We start from the raw sequence: 22,627 nt of genomic DNA, 5'->3' as shown, positions 1-22,627 counted from the left end.
GAAATTTCTGGAAATCAAGGAAGATGAGAAGGAGAAACAAATTGAGTGGGCACACAGCACTAAATCAGCATCTGCAAGAGCAAGGGAATTTCCTGCTTAGAGACTGCTTAGTTCATCCCACAACCCTACCAGAACCATCTCTCTCACTACGGGCTCCCTTGGACCTGACATGGGAACCGAGCGAGGGCTGAAGCACAGCCAGTTGCAATCTTTTGTTTTATGTTTCCACCCTCCTACGTTTCTCAGCAGCTGCAAGCGAAGAAGTTAAGGGAGCTCTTTTTCTACCAGTGCCCAATAGCGAAAGCAGAATAGCGAAGGCTGTTTCAGGGGAGTCTCGCCCACGACACATTAACTTGCAGTGTTTGTTTGGGGAAGGGCTATTTGATTCACCCCCAGTGGAGCCTGCTGCTGTGCAAAAGCCCTAGCTACACCATTGGTGCAGCAGTGTGCCCAAGTACACACAAAGAGGCTCCAGGAAGAGGAGGCATCCAGTACACTGGGGAAAGGAGGAGAGCAGCAGCAGCAGCAGCCACTGTGCTTTCGAAGAAAGCGCCAACCATGCTGACACCCCCACTGGCAGGCTGGGCAGGGCAGGGCTGGCCAGGAGGATGGCAGGTGGAGCAGTCCCACTGCGCTCAGCATTCTGCCTCCTTTGCCAACTCACTGGCCACCCCACTCGGGCTTTCTCTCACCACAAGTGCTCCTTCACAACACCCATCTCTCTCTCTCTCGGATAGAGCAAATGAGTGTCTCATGAAACACAGGAGGGCAATTAAAGGCATAACACAAAGATACACCTTCCAAGAAATATAGATCCCTTTCTTTAACAACTTTAATGTCCAAAATCAAGACCCTGTTATAGCCAGGGCCATCTTTACTTGGGTGTGAAAGGTGTGCAGTGCACCCAGGCACCGAATTCTGGGGGGCACCAGGCGTCCGCCACTGGAACCACCTTAGCTCTTAACTATCATCTGTTATGGAATAATAAATACCATATTTTTCCATGTATTATTTAGACAACCTTTTTTTACCCCCAAATTAAGTCTAAAATGGGGAGGGGAGGTCTTGTTATACATGGGTTGTGCCTCATTGGGACGGGTGTTACAGCAAGCAGGATAGTGTCAGCAGCGATTGTCCGCTGTGTATTGGCTGCCGCTGCCTCAATCGTCAGTGACAGGTGGCTGGTTATGCTGATTCGGCAGACAATAGGCTGCAATGGAGGCATGCATGATTGCAAGGGGCGCTCCGGTGGGTGAGTCATTTTTGTGGCTGAGGGGGTGGCTGCCTGTGGTGCAGAGAGACGCCGCCAGCTGCCTCTACAGGAGCAGCAGCCGAGGCTGTTCCATGGGGAGAACCTGTGGGGTGTGGCAGGTGAGAGAGGACTCCCTCACAATCTCCTCCATGTGTGCACGCACACACACCCTTTGTGTCCTCCGGTCACTTTCTCTCATCTTGTGACCACCCCGGAAGAAGATCGAGCTGGGCAACTGCCGGTTAATAATGTTTAATTTGGGAGCTAAACTAAATTTGGGGGTGCTGGGTGGATCTTTGCGCACCCGGCGGTGCATATGCTAAAGACGGCCCTGATTATAGCAGCCACTCAATTTTCTCAGTGAAGAAGTTACATAAAGTAATATGTTTGAACATTGAATGTGTAAACTTATGTCTAAAATAAGTGGATAGAACAAACACATTTACTTCTAGTTAAGTGTTTAATGGTTTATATTATTATTATTATTATTATTATTATTATTATTATTCCATTATTATTATTGTACCCCACCCCACCCATCTGGCGAGGTTTCCCCAGCTACCCTGAGCAGCTTCCAGCAAAATATAAAAATATAACAAAGGTCAAGTGTTAAAAACTTCCTGATACAGTTATGTAGTTCATAATCTCCTTGACAACTGATGGAAGGGTGTTCCCTAGGGAAAGTGCTACTGTCAAGAAGGCCTTCTGCCTGGTTCACTGCAACCTTACTGTGAGGGAGTTGCTAGAAGACCGTCGGAGCTGGACCTCAGTGTCCGGGCTAGACTCCTTTAAGTATACAGGGCTCCTTTAGGTATACAGGGCTCCTTTAGGTATACAGGGCTGAGGCTGTTTAGGGCATTAAAGGTCAGCACCAACACTTTGAATTGTGCTCAGAAATGTACTGGGAGCCACTGGAGAACCTTTACGACCAGTATTATATGATTCTTGCATCTTTATACAGAAGGACAGGATTTAAATGACAAAAAACATTTTTGAACAATATTTATTGGTAGTGACATATAAACATACAAAAACATAATAAACAAATAGAGAAACAAGTGTACATAGTTATGAGGGGTTTCTAGCATATGAAGCTTATCAGAGACCAGGAGGACTTCCGGGTAGTCTTTGCTCATGGACAGATGCGTTTCTCCCACTTTGCCAAGGTCAGGAGGTACGCGTTCGTTAGCGGAGCTAGAAGGGGGAGCTAAGACTAAGCTGACCCCGAAGCCTTGGAAGGAGATTCCAGGGTGATATGGTGTTGCTGCAGCACAAAGAAGAGGACCCCCAGCTCAAGCTCCTAAAAGCTGAGCAAGAAAGGGGAGAAGGGGGAGAACTTCCTCGGGGGTAGTTCCTGCAATCCTCTGCTGATGAGAAGCCCAAGCCCATGGGTATGTCTGTGGCTACACTTCTAACAAACTGAAGCAAACCTAAACAATTAGCCTATTTTACTTACTGCTAATTTATGATTAAAACAAAGTGTTTGAACCTAAAACAAAGTGTTTGAACCTAAATGGCTTTTTGCAACTGACCAAGATTTACTTACAAGCTATATCAGACTGGGTTTTTTTTGTTTTTTTTAAAAAGACGTTTATTCCATTAATACCCAAGACGTTTTAGCCATGTTTTCCTGCTGGAGTTATGAACAAAAAGAATACCCGTGGCTTCATTATTGTTGCGACAGAAATAAACCAAGAAGTCATGAAGAAGAAATAAAAAAAGACCTTTCCCAAGTGGTGAAAATATAAAGAGGTTTCCAAACTCTTCAGTACAAAATTAACTGTTCTTCACAAGTTAGTTTTCAACTGTCTGTTTACGCTGGCAAAAGGAATATAAGAGCCAAAGACTCTCAGAGAACGGTGGTGAATGAGAGGGGGATTGATTACAAAGTTATAAAACTGTCACAAGACTGATAAGCATCGCCTCCACTCTCCCACGAAGTGTTGCTATCCTTCCTTTCTGCGGGTTTCTGTTTGTCTTTGGCTGTGGACTGCTATGGACGCTCAACGGAGTATAAATCAATATAACAACGGGAGTACTTCTGCTGACTCACGCGCTCCGACATTTTCTTAGACCGACATTTTCCTGGTTTGAGGAATGGAAATGAATTGTATAAGACTGACATAGACCGACATAGATTGAGAAGGGGGTTGAAAATCGCAGAGAGGGAGCGACTCAAACAGCGACATCAGCTGGTGAATAAAAATTTTGCACTCTTTTGAAAAAGACGTTCCTCTAATAAGACTTATAAGAGCAATTACAGGGATTTTTGCAAGATCTGCAACTAGTGAAGATCCCAAAGCATTGCATCATAATCTGCTGAAAGAGACATGGTTTCATAAATTTTTATAGACCCTATACCCCATTACTGGAATAGCATTCCTGTTGCCTCTGGAAGAGTAACATTTAGAGAGAACATAATAGCACATAATCTTATTGCATTGTACATTATTAATTGAAAATACTCCCCAGCTCTTTTCTTATTATTTATATATACTTTTCGTATTTTCTTCCCCCTCTTTATTCCTTTACAAATTATAAATTGCATTATTATTATTACTTTCTCTTGCTTTATTTTTCTCTTACCCTCCCATCTTTTCTTTGTTTCTTTCTTTTGTAATTTTTTAGAATTTTACAAGCTAGTAACAAGAAGAAATTTCATTCGGAAGGAAATGATATTATCGTCCACAAGTTTATCCCAAATCGACTGATAAAAAAGAGAGAAGCTTACAAACCTCTAGCCGAGGCACTAAAGACAAAGGCAGTGGACTATAGATGGGAGTACCCTGAAGGCATCTCCTTTTTCTTTAAAGGGAAACGTAGAAAGTGCTTGTCGGCATTAGATGAGGACAAGTTCTGGAGAAAGTACCGGAAAGAGCTCGGAGGAAAAAGGCAATTGTTGGGAGAATCAGAGGAAATTGAACAAACAGTTGAGAGTCAGGAGACAGATCTAAGAAGGGAATTTATTAAACGTATACTGAGACCTTGAATGTGTAATTTATTTATTTATTTTTTTAACCCGTTGACGTATCATAAGAAATAAAGTATGGATTATAAATTTATTACTTGGAACATAAATGGTTTAAATGAAAAATAAAAAAGGAACAAGGTGGAACATATTCTGTTTAAGCAAAAATATGATCTAATTTGTCTGCAAGAAACCCTGGTAGCAGAAAAACATAAAAGAGTATTAATAAATAAAAGATTGGGGCTTGAGTTTATTGCATCAAGTAAAGAAAAAAACAGAGGGGTGGTAATCTATGTAAAACCTCAGCTGGAGCCAAAACTGCTTTACAATGATGAAAAAGGTCGAACAGTGATTATAGAAGTTAAGATCAATAATGAAAAAGTGATAGTTATTGGAATTTATGCACCAAATGAAAGAAAATCTGGATTCTATCAATTCTTATAAGAAAAAGTCATAGAATATTTAGGGGGGAAATTATATTATTAGGAGATTTTAACGGAGTAGTCAAGCCAAACATGGACAGAACAATAAAGAAGAAAGAAAAGAGGCAGAACAAACTCCCAACTACATTTTTCCAATTAATAGAACTCCTGATTTTGTTTGACCCTTGGAGGTTTAAGAATCCAACAGAGAAAGAATTTACACATTATTCAGAGCCACATAAATCGGCGGGACGAATCAACGCGATCTGGACAACAAAGGATTTATTAAATAATATTACAAAAGCAGAAATCCATCCAAGGACAATTTCAGATCACAGCGCGGTCTGGGTTAACTTTAAAGGAAAAAAAGAAAAGGTTAAAAGGTGGCAACTTAATGAGAGTATGTTAAATGATGAAAAAACTGTACAGAAGGCCAAGCAAATCTTAGAAGAATATTTTAAGTTTAATTTAAATCAAGGAGTAGATCTAGAGACGGTTTGGGATGCGGGTAAAGCCGTCATAAGAGGCTTCTTTATCCAACAAAACACATTCCAAAGGAAAATAAAGGAGAAGAAGAAAATGGAGATCTGGGAGAAAATTAGAAAAAGGGAAAGGATCGTTTTCCAAAAACCAGATGATGAACTAATTAAGCAAAGTATAAAAATTTTACAGACGCAATTCTCCATGATAATAAACGAAGAGATAGAATGGAAGATAAAATGGTTGAGACATAGAAATTTTGAGTTTGCAAATAAACCTGGCAAACTTCTGGCCTGGCAATTAAAGAAGAAAAAGGAAGATAGAATTATCAACAAAATTAAAATTGAAGACAAATGGGCTCCTGCGCCTTGCGGAGAGCTGCACCAAGCCTGGGCGCGCTGAGTTCATCGCGCGCAGGCTTCAACGTGCAGGCAGCTCTGTGCAAGCCGGGGGGGGGGCTCCCGCGGCTTGCGCAGAGCTACCCGGAGCCCCGACGTGACTGCTCAGCGCACCGGGGCTTCTGGATAAGAGGCAGCTCTGTGCAAGCTGGGGCAGGATTCCCGCAGCTTGCGCACAGCTACCCAAAGCCCTGACACGACTGCTCATTGCGCCGGGGCTTCAGGATAAGAGGCAGCTCTGTGCACGCCGGGGGAGCCCTCCCGCGGCTTGTGCACAGCTACCCGAAGCCCCGGCACGATTGCTCAGCGCGCTGGGGCTTCGGGATAAGAGGCAGCTTTGTGTAAGCCGGGGCAGGGCTCCCGCGGCTTGCGCAGAGCTACCCGAACCCCGGCGCGACTGCTCAGCGTGCCCGGGCTTCAGGGTGCAGGCAGCGCTGCGCAAGCTGGGGGAGCCTGGGGGGAACTCCCGCAGGTTCCCAAGGGTTGCAGATAGCTTCCTGAAGCCTGGAGAGGGGTCAGTACGCACCGACCCCTCTCACTCTACAGGCTTCAGCGAAAGCCTGCATTCGCCCCATAGGACGCACACACATTTCCCCTTCATTTTTGTAGGGGGAAAAGTGTGTCCTATAGGGCAAAAAATACGGTAATTCATAAAGATCAAACCAGATTTCTTCCCGGACGATTTATGCAATTCAATATTAGATATGTGATTAATGTGTTGGAATATTTGGATATTAAAATTGATAAACCAGCAGCTATTATGTTGGTGGACACTGAAAAAGCTTTTAACAACGTGTCCTGGAAGTTTATGAAAAAATTAATGGAAGAAATCGGACTGGGAGAAAATATTTGTAAAGGAATAAATGCCATCTATTCGGAACAATATGCAAAATTGATCATCAACAGAAGAATTACTGAGGAGTGTAAAATAAACAAGGGAACCAGACAGGGCTGGCCACTGTCACCACTGTTATTTATCTTGGTGATGGAAGTCTTGAACAATCAAATAAGAAAGGATCAGCTTGTTAAAGGCATCACTCTGAGAAACAAAACATATAAAATTAAAGCTTTTGTGGATGATTTACTTGTTATGACTGAAAACCCTAAAGAAAGTCTGAAAAGAGTGCTGGAATTGATTAAAGAATTTGGAGAAGTGGCAGGCTTTAAGCTGAATATAACAAAAACAAAAATGCTTGTTAAAAATGTAATCGCAGAAGAAAAGGACGACTTAGAAAAAATATTGGGCCTGAAAATCTTCTCAAAAGCGAAATACTTGGGTATTTGGATCACCCCCAAGAACATAAACTTATTTCAGGATAATTACACCAAAACTTGGTTAGAGATTAGAAAAAACTTTGTAACCTGGAGTAAACTAAAATTAACATTTCTGGGTAGGATTTCCATTATAAAGATGAATGTGCTTCCAAAATTAATCTTTTTATTTCAAATAATTCCAATACTGGGCGAAGCAGGTTGTCTCAAGATATGGCAAAGAGAAATTTCCAAATTCCTGTGGGAAGGGAAGAAACCTAGAATTAAACACCTGGTCTTAATAGACATAAAAGAGAGAGGAGGCTTTTCCCTCCCCAACCTAAAACTTTACTACGAGGCAGCCTGTTTCACCTGGCTAAAAGATTGGTGCACGTTGCAGGATCCGGACCTCCTGGACCTGGAAGATTTTGACAACCATTGGGATGGCATGCCTACCTGATATATGGAAAAGCGAAAATTCATAAAAAATTTACCAACCATATAATATAAAAGTCACTCTTTGCTGTATGGGAAAAATATAAAGACCTGATGGAGCCTAAAGTCCCGTGGTGGAGTTCTCCAATAGAAGCCATAGCAGTAAAATGGAAAAATACTCAGGAAAGCTGGCCAACATATAAAACACTTCTAAAAAATGAAGATAACCAATAGAATTTAAAAACTTTGAGGAAATAAGAGAACACATTTCAGACTGGTTCCAATACCATCAGTTATTTGAAAAATTTAAATCTGACAAACAAAAGGGGTTCTCAACAGAAATTTCCCGATTCGAATCTGATCTTGTAAATTCTAAAAGAAAAACTCATTCCAAAACATATCGACTCCTCCTTGACTGGACAGTCAAGGAGGAGGAGGTAACAGTGGCAATGGTGAGGTGGTGCCAGGATTTTGGCCATTCAATAACCATGGCCCAATGGGAAAATTTATGGAAGATCAATTGGAAATTCACAAATTGTTACACGATTAGAGAGAACTTTCAAAAATGTATAAAAATGTGTCAAGTAATTGTTGGAGATGCGGAGACTCAGGAACATTCTACCATATGTGGTGGATATGTAGGAAAATACAGGTATTCTGGGAGAGTATACATGCAGAACTGCAAAAAATGCTAAAGATCTCTTTCAATAAAAAACCAGAGGCCTACCTCCTGGAAATAACAGATTTGGATATTCCACAAAAGAGGAAGGGTATCTTCTTATATGTGACGACGGCAGCAAGAGTTTTGATCGCAGCAAAATGGAAGAGTAATGAAATCCTGTTGGAATTTGCAGGATACTGAGTAAGTCTGCAGGCTTCAACAGGATGATGCAATACTCTGTGAAGTGCTGGGTCAGAATGTCTCAGCAGGAGTGTGATTAATGTGATTGGCTATCACCTGTTTTAAAAAGGAAAGCCTGTTCAACAGTAACTGTGGTGGTTGTGCTGTGGTGTGGTGGTGCTGTAGTGGAGAGTATTCGTTTGCCTTAAGGAGCAGGTACTCTGTATGGACTGTTTTTGTAAATACTTGTATATAGCTCACATTAAAAAGACTACACTGAAAAGAAACCTGGGACTCTGAGCGTTTCGCTAAAAAGCGCTGCGAGGAATTCGCGACAGGGTTATGGGCCCAGCACGCTTCCGCTGCACCAGAGTACAGGTGGCAGTTATCTAGCCGTGGGTGCTGGAGGTGAGCTGCAGGGATGGAGCAGTCCAGAACTGGCGTGTTGCTGGAGAAGCTGACGGCTACGAACTACAGCACCTGGTCGGTCCTCATGCAACACTTCCTCAAGCGTGAGGGCCTGTGGAAGGTGGTGGAAACTACACCGCAGCCCCCTGAGTGGGATGAGGATGATGATGAAAAGCTGGCACTAGCAGAGGCCCAGCTAGAAAAGGATGAGAAAGCTTTGGCTACGATCATCCTTGGAGTGGACGACAGTCAGCTAGTCTACGTAGCTGATAAGGTGATGGCAAGTGAGGCATGGAATGCACTCAAGGCTGTCCATGTGCGAGAGACAGCTGACTCACTGATAACACTGACCAGGAGACTGTACCGGTGTCGGAAGAAACCGGGGGACTCCCTGGTAAACCACCTAAAATTTATGGCAAGCTCCCTAAGAAACTGGTTGCGTTCCCAAGGGATTATACATAGGCTTACCAATGTGGCAACTCCTCAGGAGAACGGAGTAGCAGAGCGTAGGGGAGGTGTCTTGCAGACACAAATGAAAGCATTGTTAGCAGATGCAAATCTTCCAATTAAGTACTGGGCTGAGAGTATTAAGACCGCAAATTATATTGGGAATCGCTTGTGGTCAAGAGTACTAGACATACCCTATAAAATTCTCTATAACAAAAGTCCCAGTTTGCAACATTTGAGAATCTTTGGGACAAAGGCGTGGGTTGACATACCTGTAAAGAACCGAAGAAAAGGTGGGAAAAGGGCACAGCAGTTGCTATTTCTTGGGTATGAAAGTGGTACGAAAGCCTACAGGTTTGAAGATGATAAAAATCTTTTGAGTTTTAGTCGGTCAGCCAGCTTTAATGAGCAAAGAAATTGGCCCAAGATACATGCAAACCTGCTGCCAGAAAAAGTTTTACTGCCGAGCGTACCTGATAAGGCAGCTGAAACAAAGCTAAGAATTGGCAGCTCTCCCAGAGAAACTGAAAGGGAGGAGGTAAAGGTTGAGCATTTTTCTCCAGCTGCTAGCATGGAGCAGGGGGGAAAAGAAAGTGCAACAGGGACAGGAGGAGGTAAATCTCCAGAATCAATCCACCCCAAAAGCAGTCCTGAGGGTAGCCCAGGGGGTGAGATTAATGAACCAAGGAGGTCTGCAAGAAGTAATAAAGGTCAACCTCCAGACCGTTATGGGTTCCCAGCCACCATAAACCAGGTTTGTGTAACTGAGCCAGAAAACTTTGAAGAAGTGCAAGAGTTACCTACTCTAGAGAAAGAGGCGTGGTTAAAGGCAATGCAGGCAGAGTATAACTCTCTGCTAAACAACAATGTTTGTATCTACAGAATTGCCTGAAGGTAAAAAGCCCATAAGCTGTAAGTGGGTTTTTAAAGTGAAAAAGCTGGCTGATGGTAGTTGTCAGAGGAAAGCCAGGTTGGTTGCAAGGGGCTTTACACAAAGGAAAATGATACATTATGATGAAGTGTTTGCCCCAACAGCAAAGGCTGAAACAGTAAAATCAGTTTTAGCAATGGCAAGTCTGAGAGGGTTAAAAGTTAATCATTTTGATGTTGCCTCAGCATATTTAAATGCTCCTATTGACACTGAGGTGTATTTACAGCAAATACCAGGTTATGAGCTGGAAAAAGACAACATGGTGTTAAAGCTGCAAAGGGCACTATACGGTTTACACCAAAGTGCACGTCTATGGCATGAATGCATAGACACAACTTTGAAAAAGATGGGATTCAAACAAAGCCTGGCTGATTCCTGTTTATATTCAGCAATGGTGCAAGGAAGTGTTTGTTATTTACTTTTGTATGTTGACGATATCTGTCTAATAACAACTGCACAAAAGCAAGTGTCTTGGTTTATAAACAGCCTAGGTAACAAATACAAACTAAAGTATTTGGGAGGGATTCAGAATTACTTAGGAGTAGAGGTTCAGAGAAATGAAGAGGGCGTCTACTCTCTGAGTCAGAAGAGAAAAATCGAAAAGTTACTGAAGACATATGGAATGGAGAGGGCAAATGAGGTTGACACTCCCATAACTACCCAGTACAAAAATGAACCAGAAGGACAAAAATGTGAGAATGCAACAGCATTTCATTCTCTGTTGGGTTCTCTGTTATATATAGTTGTTGGACAAGACCCGACATAACCTTGGCAGTGCACATGTTAAGCCAAAGAAGTGCAGACCCGGCTCAGAGAGATTGGGTAGCACTTAAAAGAGTCCTAAGGTATCTGAAAGGCACAAAAGATTACAAACTGATGCTGGATACAGGATATGATCAGCAAGTGTATGCATACGCTGATGACAGAGAAAATGGAAAGTCTACCACTGGCTATGCCATATATATTGGAAATGCACTGGTTCAGTGGAAATCCCAGAAACAAACATTTGTTGCCACAAGTACTTGTGAAGCAGAGTACTCAGCCATAAGCGAATGTGTGTCACAAATAGAGTGGTTTGCTTGTCTAACAAAAGAACTTGGAATACCTTCTGAAATGCCAATCACTGTGCTAAGTGACAACATGGCTGCACAACAGCTTGCTAACCAACAGAACTTTAAGAGCAAGAGTAAACATATAGCTATAAGATATGGAAATGTGAAAAATGCTTTGGAAAGAAATGTGTTAAAGGTACAGCACTGTAACACAAAATGTAATGTGGCAGATTTGTATAAAAATGTTTGGATGCTCCTAAATTTCGAGACTTAAGAGAATTATTGGGTCTCAAGCCTTTGACTTAAGGAGGAGTGTTGGGATTCACAGGATACTTAGTAAGTCTGCAGGCTTCAACAGGATGATGCAATACTCTGTGAAGTGCTGGGTCAGAGTGACTCAGCAGGAGTGTGATTAATGTGATTGGCTATCACCTGTTTTAAAAAGGAAAGCCTGTTCAACAGTAACTGTGGCGGTTGTGCTGTGGTGGAGAGTATTCGTTTGCCTTAAGGAGCAGGTACTCTGTATGGACTGTTTTTGTAAATACTTGTATATAGCTCACATTAAAAAGACTACACTGAAAAGAAACCTGGGACTCTGAGCGTTTTGCTAAAAAGTGCCACGAGGAATTAATGACAATCCCCTCTATACAAGATTGGATCCAAAAGCTGACGGAATATGCCGAATTAGGTGGTTTATCAGAAAAAATAAAGAATAAATCAAAACAGGAATTTGTTTCAAAATGGGAGGTTTTTAAAGAATATCTGAAAAATAAAGATAGTAGTTTAAATTCTGTTGCAGCATTCGAGGAACTTCAGTAATAGTTGCAAGGTAGATATAAGGAATTAGATTTATTGAGAATAAGTTTAATTATGATAAAAGTGTATTGGCAATAAGTAATATGAATTTGAAATATGGAATAGACAGGAGGTTGGGTCTTTAGTGTTAAGACCAATAGATGTTTTATTGTTTGCTAAGAAAATTATAGGGACGCGGGTGGCACTGTGGGCTAAAGCCTCAGCGCCTAGGGCTTGCCGATCGAAAGGTCGGCAGTTCGAATCCCCGTGGCGGGGTGCGCTCCCGCTGCTCGGTCCCAGCGCCTGCCAACCTAGCAGTTCGAAAGCACTCTTGGGTGCAAGTAGATAAATAGGGACCGCTTACTAGCGGGAAGGTAAACGGTGTTTCCGTGTGCGGCTCTGGCTCGCCAGAGCAGCGATGTCACGCTGGCCACGTGACCCGGAAGTGTCTTCGGACAGCACTGGCCCTTGGCCTCTTTGAGTGAGATGGGCGCACAACCCTAGAGTCTGTCAAGACTGGCCCGTACGGGCAGGGGTACCTTTACCTTTACCTTTAAGAAAATTATGTGTCTATGGTTATTTTTGTAATTTGTGTGTAATTTGGTATTTGTGTTTTTTCCCCCTTGTTGTATAAAAACTTTATAAATAAATAAATAAAAAGCTTATCAGAGACCATTTCAGAGTTTGTGCAGATCTATCTTTCTATCCAAGTACAGTTCTCGTTGAGTTGCCATTGGTTGAAGGTCAGTTGCATGCAGGGCTTTTTGCATCTGGAACTCATTGAACTCAGTTCTGACACCTCTCAGGTGGACACCATTGTGAGAGAGCAAGGGAGGTGTTCATAGTCAGTTCTTGTACCCTTTTTTCTTGAAAAATTGCACTGGTGGCATGTATGTTTTGATGATGATACATTCATTAAATGTAGACCAAAACTGTTGAAATTTGAATGTTTCTGTTCCTTGTCTTTGTGCTTTAACTTTGCAAATGAAGATTTACACTAATGCACTTTGTTCCTTTTCTTTGTGCTTTAACCATATTTGTGCTTTGCCATATTTCCTGGTACAAGTGTTGAGATAGGAAGCTTTCCAATATTACTAGCAGAGTTCATGAGGAGTAAGGGTTCTTCTGGGGGATATGCTTTGAAGGTAAAGTATGTACCCAGCCTAAATAAAAAATAAAACTAATAACTTTTGAAAAATATAAGCAGTATATCAAATCTGAAACCAACATTTTCCTAGGTTTATGCTTTATGTGGAAAGCTGATTGGATATGATGAGCAGCCAATCAGGAAATGGTATAGCCTAAATGGGAGGAGTTCTGGAATGTCTGACATCACAAGGGACATCACAAGCGTTCGTAGCCAGTGGAAGGATGAAAAACCCTTAGGAAGAAATTAGAGAAAAGGTTGTTTCATGACAACACCAAGGTATCCAAACAGAAAGAGGTCTGATGGGAGTAACGCTTTCCTTAAAAGCTATGGTATTTGCAGGGTCTCATTCCAGGGCCGAAAGGTCACCAAGAGGGAAAATGATAGGGAGCATTTATAAACTACAGATGGTTTTTCTCTTTTCAATACTAGACCTCAGGGTCATCCAATGAAACTGAGTGGTGGTACATTATAAGGACGTGCACAGGTGCTGTCTTGCCAGTGTCCCCTACTGGCTGTTTGGCCAATAGCAACTGCCAGGCAAGCAACAGGTTCTTTGGATTCCACTGGATAGAGAATTGACAGACTCTTAGGTAGAGACAAACTCTTATTAATTGGTAAACATTAGCAAAGAAATTGATCAGTAACCTAGAATGGAGTCTAATATAAAGCCAACAGCAACAGGACTAAACTACAAAGCTAGCAATATAACCAATAAGCAAAATATCTTAGGCAACAACAACAATACAGATAGAAGAGGTTTAGTTCTTCATGTGTCCCCACCCAAAGGAGATTTGGAAGACTTATCTCGGACACTTCAGACTGGCAGGTGGTCGTTCTCTTCACATTCTGGAATGGAGCATAGAACAATGTATCAGGATCTCCCTGTCCCATTCAGCTGCTAGCCCTTATATAGTCCATAGTGAAGGTCTCAAGCCAAGCTGGCAACAGATGTAATTCATGATAAAATTCCATTCCCATCCTTTGATCTGACCTGGGAGTCGACACATGTGGGCGTGAGCCTTCATTTGCATTCTTTATCTGTGCAGTTCAGTCAATGTAAGGTTACTTTCCTTGTTCCCAGTCAACTGGTTCCTCCATCCATCCCTCATGCAGTCAGGTGTTTGATAGCTGGCCAAGCCATGAAGTTGCTTTCGCTTCTTCTCAAACAGCCATGTCTCTTATAGTAAAGCTCCAGCTACATTGCAAACCAGGAGCATCACATTCTGTTTTATTCTCTGGCAATACAGGTGCGCTGCTCTGATTCATGGGCCCAGTTTGTAAACCCAGATCTAGGATCATGATCCAGAAAATATAAGTCTTTGGGAAACCCATTTACTTGCATATCAAGGGCTGCTAGATCAGATGGCTTTGAAATGGGACTAGACAACAATCCTCTTCTTTCTTTAAGCCACAGCGTCAGATGTCAAGCTGGGTCTTTGTAAAAAGAAAACAAAATGGCGCACTTGGAGAGCCTGGGCTTCCCCTCTACTTCTTCCCCTCTACTTCTTTTCCAGGTCCAACTCATGGTGTCCAAAGTCTTGCTAGATTCAATTGGATTTATATGCGTCCAACAGAGATCAGATCTAGTACTCAATCTGTAATTGAATTAAAGATTGAGTACTAGACAGAGCCAGCAGTGGTGTAATGGTTAAGAGCGGTGGACTCGTAATCTGGTGAACCGGGTTCGCATCCCCGCTCCTCCACTTGCAGCAGCTGTTTGACCTTGGCTAGTCACACTTCTCTGAAGTCTCTCAGCCTCACTCACCTCACAGAGTGTTTGGTGTGGGGGAGGAAGAGAAAGGAGATTGTTAGCTACTTTGAGACTCCTTAAGGGGAGTGAAAGGCGGGATATCAAGTCCAAACTCCTCCTCCTCCTCCTCTTCTTTAATGATGATCAGGAGATAGAGATATAATTAAATGTATATACTTTCCATCAAGGGTGGGGGACAAATGGCCCTCCAGATGTTATTGGTCTGCAATTCCCGTGACCCCCAACCATTGACCATGAGGCCTGTGATGGAGGAATTTGGCACCCAGGAACATCTGAAGACCTCATAGGTCCCACATTATCTATTGAATGGTGAACATCTTACTGGAGTCCTGTAAACTAGATGTCCAGGAGTTCAGAGAGGAATAGGATGCAAAATGAGAATGTGCTATATTACCTAAAAAATTAAAAAATGCCTTGGAACATCTCTTTTGGTTTAAACTGAGATTGATCCAGCAAAAGAAAAAGAAAGACGTTTCAGTTATATTGGACTCAACAACGTCTTTACGGGAAAGGATGGTCTAATACTGATGCCACTTTACAATAATCTTGTTCTCCATTTGTTGATGTCTTATTCTAGCTGAGAGGATGGAGGAGAGGATGGAGGAGCCAGCGCCCGCAGAGCCAGCGCCCGCAGAGCCAGCGCCCGCAGAGCCTACAACACTATCGGCAGCAGCACCATCAGCAACTATAACTGATGGTCTGTATACTGCACAGTCATATGGGATGAGGTTTCTCATAAAGTAGAGGGAATGCATGGGAAATGCACAGGTTCTGTCTGCTTCTTTTCCATGTCCAACTTGTGGTCTCCAAAGTCTTTTTTCTGTTTCTTTTTAAAATTTATTTATTTGGTTTTTCAAAGTAAAATTTTACAATCACATATCAACATACAGTACAAAAACAAGATTCCAAAGAATCCCCTGGACTTCCCTCCTCCCCTTTATGGGTCCGATTTTTAGTCATTTCCTCCTGCATCGTTTATAATAATCCAAATCTTTTATATTTCTATTATGTCCAAAATTCCCCATTAAACTACAAGTGGTATTCCAACCGCACTAAGAATTTTAGCTGTTTCCAATGGTTTTAATGATTGATTATAAACTTTCCCCATTCCTTAAAATTTTCCTGATTTCTGATTCTTTTGTTCTTTTTTGCCATTTCGGCATAATCCACCAAATTTATCTGCCATTCTTCTCTGGTAGGGACTTCATCTTCTTTCCATCTCTGGGCCAATAACATCTGTGCAGCTGTGGTCATGTACATAGTCTTTTCTGCTCCTTTGGGATTTCAGCACCTAGAGTTCCTAAAAGAAAGGCTTTGGGGGTTTTTTAGGGGGGGATTAAACTCCCCCCCCCAATTCATTAGATATCATTTCCCAAATTTCTTTTACTACCTTACATGTCCACCACATTTGATAAAAGGTGCCTTCTTTTTCTTTACATTTCCAACATATATTTGACCCTGTTTTATACATTTTTGCTAATTGACTGGGAGTTAAATACCAATGATATATCATTTTCGTATAATTTCCTTACAGCGTGCAACATGCTGTGAATTTTAAATTCCAATTCCCTAAGTTCTCCCATGCTGCAAGTTGTATATTATAGCCAAAATCTTTCACCCAGTGTATCATTGCTGATTTAACCTGCTCATCTTTTGTATACCATTCTAGTGTTAATTTATACATTCTGGAGAGTAAATTTGTTTTGTTCTCCAACAGCTCTTTTTCAAATTTAGAGGTTCCATTAGAAAAGCCATTCTTTTTGTCCATCTTGAATATTTAATTAAGTTGATGGTGTTGAAATCAGTCAGTTAGTAATTCTCTTATGTCCTCAAACATCTTCAATTTCAATTGGAATTCTACTTCCATTAACAGCTCTTTATACGTTCCCCAGTCATTTCTCATATTCAATTTTTTTTAAGGGTATCACTTCTAGTGGTGAGAGCCACCATGGTGTTTTTTGTTCTGGTAGATTTTTATATTTTTCCCATACCTCATAAACAAATTTTCTTACAACATGATTTAAGAAAGCTCTATGTACTTTAACCTTCTCATACCACAGATATGCATGCCAAACATACCTCGTAGGGTCGTGTTAAAGCTGCTCTCAACCGCACTCCCCCTCAACTGCCTTCTGGCAAGGTTTCCAGGAGGGCAGCAGGAGATTGGTGCATCTGCCAGAGTGAGGCTTTCGGGGGGGGGTGTGCTTAGCCCTGGCACTCTCCCCTCTTACCCCTGCCAGCCTCAGACCAATAGTCCCTTTCAGAGTGATTGAATCCGCATTGCCATTTCTAAGACCAGCCTATTTTTTTGGCACATAATAAATTTGTGTCTTGTTTCAGAATCAGTGTTCTTTCCAAGAACCTGGCACTTTCCGCTGTATTTAATATCTCATTAGTTACATCTTTTAGTGGTTGTGCTAGATAATCATGTGGTTTCTTATAGTACTTTGCTGGTAACCCATCTGGCCTCTGTGTTTTGCCCATTTTGGCTTGATGAATTGCCTGTTGTAACTCCATCATAGTTATAGGTGCATTAAATGAATTAGGTTTCTCTTTTGGAATTTTTGGTAAGTTATTCTGCTTTAAATATTCTTCAATATTATTTATGCTGGCTCAGTACAGTTCTGAATTATACCTTACAAATTGCTTTCTTATGTGTTTTGTATTATCTAAAACTTTCCCTTCTATATTTCATTTATTTATTAAGTTCATATCTTATTTTTTCTTTAGCTGCCATGCCTGCAGGTTGTGTGGCTGACTGGCAAAATAAAAATTTTCCCACCATAGCATTTTAATCTTCCATTCAATTTCTTGATTTACCAACATCAAATATTGTGTTTATAACATTTTTATGGTTGCTTTACTGAATCTTTTCTTGGTTTTTTGATCAATTCTTTTTTATTTTTAATCAATTCTTCCAGCAGTTCTCATTTGTTTGTTTGTTTTTGTTCTCTCATCTTTTTTTTGGAAAGCATTTTGTTGGATCAAAAAACCCCACATTACCACTTTACTTGAATCCCAGACAACCTTTAGATCCACTCCTTGATTTATGTTTAACTCAAAATAGTCTTTCAAAGCTTTTTCAGCTTTGTGTAAAATTGTTTGGCTATCAAGAAGTCCATCATTTAATCTCCACCTAAATGTGTGTGGTTTTTTTCACCTTTCAATTCCTCTAATACTGGTTTGTGATCCGAACATGTCCTTGATTGTATCTCTCCTTTTTTCTTCTCAATGATAGTTCATTAGATATCCATATCAAGTTGGTTTGTCCAGCAGATTGCTTTGGTTCTGAAAAAAAGTAATTTCTCTATCCAGTGGGTGTTTAAATCTCCATATATCAAGCAAGTTAAAGTTCTCCACCATTTTAAAGAAAGTTACGGGTAGTCTCCCCTCCTTAGAATCTATTAAATGGTGAACATCTGGTAATGTATTGTGAGGAAGCCACTTTCAGCCTGAGGGTAGTATCTTAATGAAAACAGCTCTGGTTGCTGCTGGAAAAGGGACAAACACAAAAATGAAAGGCATTTGGACCTTTAGGCCTGGTAATTTGGCACAGTAAGTAATAGTGACATCATATGACATTGATTGACAGACAGACAGGGCAAATGGAGAGACCTGGAAAGCCCCTGCTTTCAATTGATTTTTGGAATCATAAGAAGAGTCTGAGTGCTAGATCATGTGAAAAGTCCATCCAGTACTGTATCCTGACCACTCCATGGCCAACCAGATATCTATGGGAAAATCGTATTATTTCCTCTAGATATTCAATAGATGCCAAAGCACTCAAAGCAGATAGTCTATAAATAAACACCAATAAATGTTATGAAGCAAGATATTTCTTTTCAGCACACACCAAGTAACTGAGATTTCAGCTGCAATATAAACAGAACCAAAAATTCTCCATCTGACCTTATCGGCTGATCTAATGTACAGATATCACAATCAACCCATTTCTTCCACAAAGAAGATTGCCCCAAATTTGGTTTACCCCATAAAATAAATATAGAGAGAACATATGAATCAAACCCATAACTGTTCTTTGCAAATGCTTGCTGAAGTTCCATAAACTAGATATCCAGGAGCTTAGAGAAGAATATAATGCAAATGAGAATGCTATATTATCTAAAACATTTTTTCCAATACCTTTGAATCCATATGGAACATCTTTTTGGTATAAGATGGAGACTGATCCAGCAAAAGAAAAAGAAAGACATTTCAGTTATATTGTCTTTACAGGAAATGATTGTCTAATACTGCTAGACGCCAAAGTTTAATGTTGGAAATGCCTCATTGAGACATATTTTTGACCTGATGTTGTTGTCCATTTCAACGTTGCACCGATGAAATCCTTGACATTTGTAGATGTGCATCTATTTTAAAAATTATGCTCCTGTAATAGGGAGATTAAGTGCAGGAGAATAAAAGCAAATTTTGTGAGCTTCCATGCTTGACAAGAGACTAATACTCTGAGCTTGGAAGGGAAAACACCCACCATCCAACCAATGTGTTCATAGTCGTTATAATAGCTTATTGTTTCACAGATGCAACTGAGAGGATGGAAAAGTCCGGAATTGATGAAGCATCCAGAAAGGATTCAGCAACAGCAGCAGCAACACCACCAACAACTGAAACTCGTGGTCTGTATACAGCACAGTCATATGGGATGAGGTTTCTCATAAAGTAGAGGAATGCATGGGAAAGGGAAGTTGATGGAGAGACAGGCAGGGAGTGGAGCCAGTCATGCTGTGCTAGGGAGGAGTGCAGAGAAAAGCCCACACAGCTCTTTGAGTGCCAGAGATCCACTAAGCTCCACAGAAACCCCAGAATTCAGCCTACTCTTTGCTGCTGGCTATGGTGTTCCTTTACTGTGGGCAGCCATGAATGGCTCTACTATTAGGAAGAATGAGGCAGTTGCCTCAGGTAACAGGTGCTGGGGTGGGTAGAGATGGGTAGACCACACAAGCTGCACTGCACCTCCTCAGTTAGTCTGCTGCCCCATCAGCAGCATCGAAATAAGAGCCAATGGCCAGAGCACGCCAGGCACTCCTGTCTCCCACTGCCTCCCGCAGTTTGGTCAAACTCATGTTGGTAGCTTCAAGAACACTGTTTGTTACTGAGGGCTAAATCAGAATTTTCTTTCTTCAAGCATCTGTTTTTCGAGACATGGTTGCCTTCTTAGAATCTCCAATGGGTGAAAGATATATAATACTTGAGATTGTCATCCTTACTGCCATGACACTGCTGCTTTTCCTTCTATGTAAGTACATAATTAACATAAAGGTAAAGGTACCCCTGCCCGTACGGGCCTGTCTTGACAGACTCTAGGGTTGTGCGCCCATCTCACTTAAGAGGCCGGGGGCCAGCGCTGTCCGCAGACACTTCCGGGTCATGTGGCCAGCGTGACAAAGCTGCATCTGGCAAGCCAGCGCAGCACACGGAAACGCCATTTACCTTCCCGCCAGTAAGCGGTCCCTATTTATCTACTTGCACCCGGGGGTGCTTTCGAACTGCTAGGTTGGCAGGCGCTGGGACCGAGCACCAGGAGCGCACCCCGCCATGGGGATTCAAACCGCCGACCTTTCGATCGGCAAGCCCTAGGCCCTGAGGCTTTTACCCACAGCGCCACCCGCGTCCCTTTACATAATTAACATACTTTGCAACTAATGTCATGTGCTTTGCTTAAATGTCAATAGCATTTCCAAAAAGAGATGGCAGGATCCACCTTCCATTTACCCTTTCATCTCTCTTTGATTTCTGGGGGTGAGTTACAGCTGTCACCCACTGAGAGCAATGGCACTGTTTTGTTCTCCCTGAATAAGTGAGTTCCAGCACTTGGAACAGAAACACAGGATAACACAAGTCTCTGGGACACCCTGGACAATTCCCTTTCCCAACTAATCCTCATTTGCTTGTGGGAAAGCCCTGTGATGGAAACGTTTCTTTTCTGAGCAGGTTGAGTCATCTAGTGTCCGCCCCCCCCCCCCCCCGCCAGCAAACACTTAACTAACAACAGCGCCTGATTGGCCAGCATTCCAAGGGAGGCAATTGGAGTGGATTGAGGTAGTGGGAGAGAGGAATTCAGTCTGTGAGTTAGATTCTGTTCGGAGAGTTTGTTCTGACAGGTGGTAGAGCTGAAGAGAGCTGAGAACTCTCAGTATATGCTCTAAGGTTCTGAATCGCAGAACTCTGTTAAAATAGACAAGACACAGTCCCACAAGCTGTTTACAGGAAAAAAGGGTCCTCAGAGGGGATACTCTGACTGGAAAGGGCAATAGTGATTCCAAGGCTAAGGAGGATTTGAGGGTCTGTAAGGAAACAGTCCAGTTAAAATCCTAATTTCCTGAAAGTCTGATCTATGAAAGATGTGTAAAAGGAAATAACCTTAAGCCTGCATAGCATACAGCCTATAACTTGAAACAGTATATGTTTTAATAAAATGCATCAGCATCACACAGTTAATAACCTCACTGTTTGTCACATTTCTGTGGAAGAAGAACCAAAACTCCTTGTTTACATCTGTTGTAATAAAGTTTGTTTGCAACCTGTTTTCCCAAAAGTAAAAGCCACAGTTGCTCGTGATTCATTCTCCATTGGGGGAATTCACCTGAGGGAAGGGAAACTGAGTCTGGCACAGCGGTGCCAGGGGGAGAAAGAGTGCCATTGCGTTGCCGCAGGCCCAATTCCTGATCCTCTCCACCCTGCCCTCTGCTAGGGCTCCAGTTCCCTGAAGGAATGTGCTTGGGGAAAACAGGCTGCAAAGGAAAAGGCCATGGCCAATTGGGTGGGTCCAGAGCCTACCTAAATATTGAAATATATGCAGGGCTTTTTTCAGCTGAAATTGATCTGGACCCTGTTCTAGCCCCTCTCAAGTGGTCGTTGTGGCCATTTTAAGAGAAGAAGAGAGGCATTAGTGCTGAGTTCCAGCACCTCTTTTTGCAGAAAAATAGCATTGGATAGATGAGCCCTTGACCTATTTGAACACCTAATTCATTTTTAAATGGCACTTTAAAAGCAAAGCTCGGGGGGGGGGGATCAAATGATCCAACAATTTGCATATTTTAAGCATGTGGCAGAGCATGAGGCAGCCTGGCAAGACTGTAGGACCAAGAGGACAGGTGTATCTAGACAACCAAAAATCCAAAGCTCTCAAAGGGAGGCCAAACCATCTGATGACAGAAGTAACAGGCCAAATGGAAAGAGGACTTCAGATCAGCAGGGCAGCCACTATCAAGGGCTGAGAGCAGAAAATATTAATAAAAGTCATAGCCATGGTTTTGTTGATTTGATTTCTTACCTGCATTACAAGTCAGCAATTTAAATTGAATATTAAAAGCAGTTTGAAACCAAGTATCCCCTCCCCCAGTTAATCAGACAATTTAATCATTTCTTTTCTACCTACTTCATCCTTAGATCAAAAGGAACTAAAAAGAAGAACAGAGTTTGGAATGGCAATGGATATCATTCGGACCTTTGTTGTTGGGCTTGATACAATCCATGAAGACAAGGATGGTAAGCATTTTTTTATGCACATCCTCACTTTTGCTAGACCCTGTTTAATTTAAGCAGGCGTCAATTCCTGTAGTTCACTTTGGGATTCATATTGTGTAAGCAATACATATATTCAATGAAACTCATCACCCAATAGAGTTTATCACGGTTTCATTGCTCATCAGGAAGAAAAGCAGACGGTTGTGATTCTCACATCCCCCCACTAGAAATGCTGTCCTTCCCCATCAAATTGTAATTCACAATGTTTGTGCTACTGCAAGATTTTAGCACTAGCACAAGGGAACTTTGCCCCCACTTCTCCCTGCATGCCATCACCAAAGCTGCTCTGCAGGGTGGGGAACAGATTGGAGGGAAAGGGGCTGAAGATTGCATTGCAGAAGGAGAAATTCCTGCACTGACATAATGTCCTCCTTAGAATTATGTGGAATGCAACCCAGTATTCATCAGAAAAAGCCTTTTGGCACCTCTATTTTCTTAGATCTCACAAAGCATAATGTTGTTGTCGTTGTTTAGTCGT

At 41.9% G+C, this 22,627-nt stretch overlaps 1 protein-coding gene across 11 annotated transcripts in view; it reads left to right on the top strand.

Annotated features, from left to right (window-relative positions):
- LOC310657667 (perlucin-like protein) overlaps positions 1-22,627 on the top strand; it is a 126,245-nt gene that overhangs the window by 43,440 nt on the left and 60,178 nt on the right. For 7 of the 11 annotated variants that reach the window (XM_083398716.1, XM_083398709.1, XM_083398717.1 and 4 more), the window contains one exon: positions 22,012-22,110. The exons of 3 other annotated variants lie outside the window; for them this stretch is intronic. In XM_083398716.1, coding sequence (XP_083254842.1) covers positions 22,012-22,110 — 99 coding nt within the window. Of the gene's footprint in view, positions 1-13,050; positions 13,107-15,192; positions 15,299-19,142; positions 19,239-19,747; positions 19,859-22,011; positions 22,111-22,627 lie in introns of those variants that run through there. One more of the 11 variants, XM_083398720.1, reaches the window with a different exon arrangement.

The sequence above is a fragment of the Podarcis tiliguerta genome (genome assembly GCF_965153285.1).
Source record: "Podarcis tiliguerta genome assembly, chromosome: 9".
Taxonomy (NCBI): Eukaryota; Metazoa; Chordata; class Lepidosauria; order Squamata; family Lacertidae; genus Podarcis; species Podarcis tiliguerta.
Note: the sequence above shows the minus strand (reverse complement) of the source record. Positions and strands in the feature narration are given on the sequence as shown.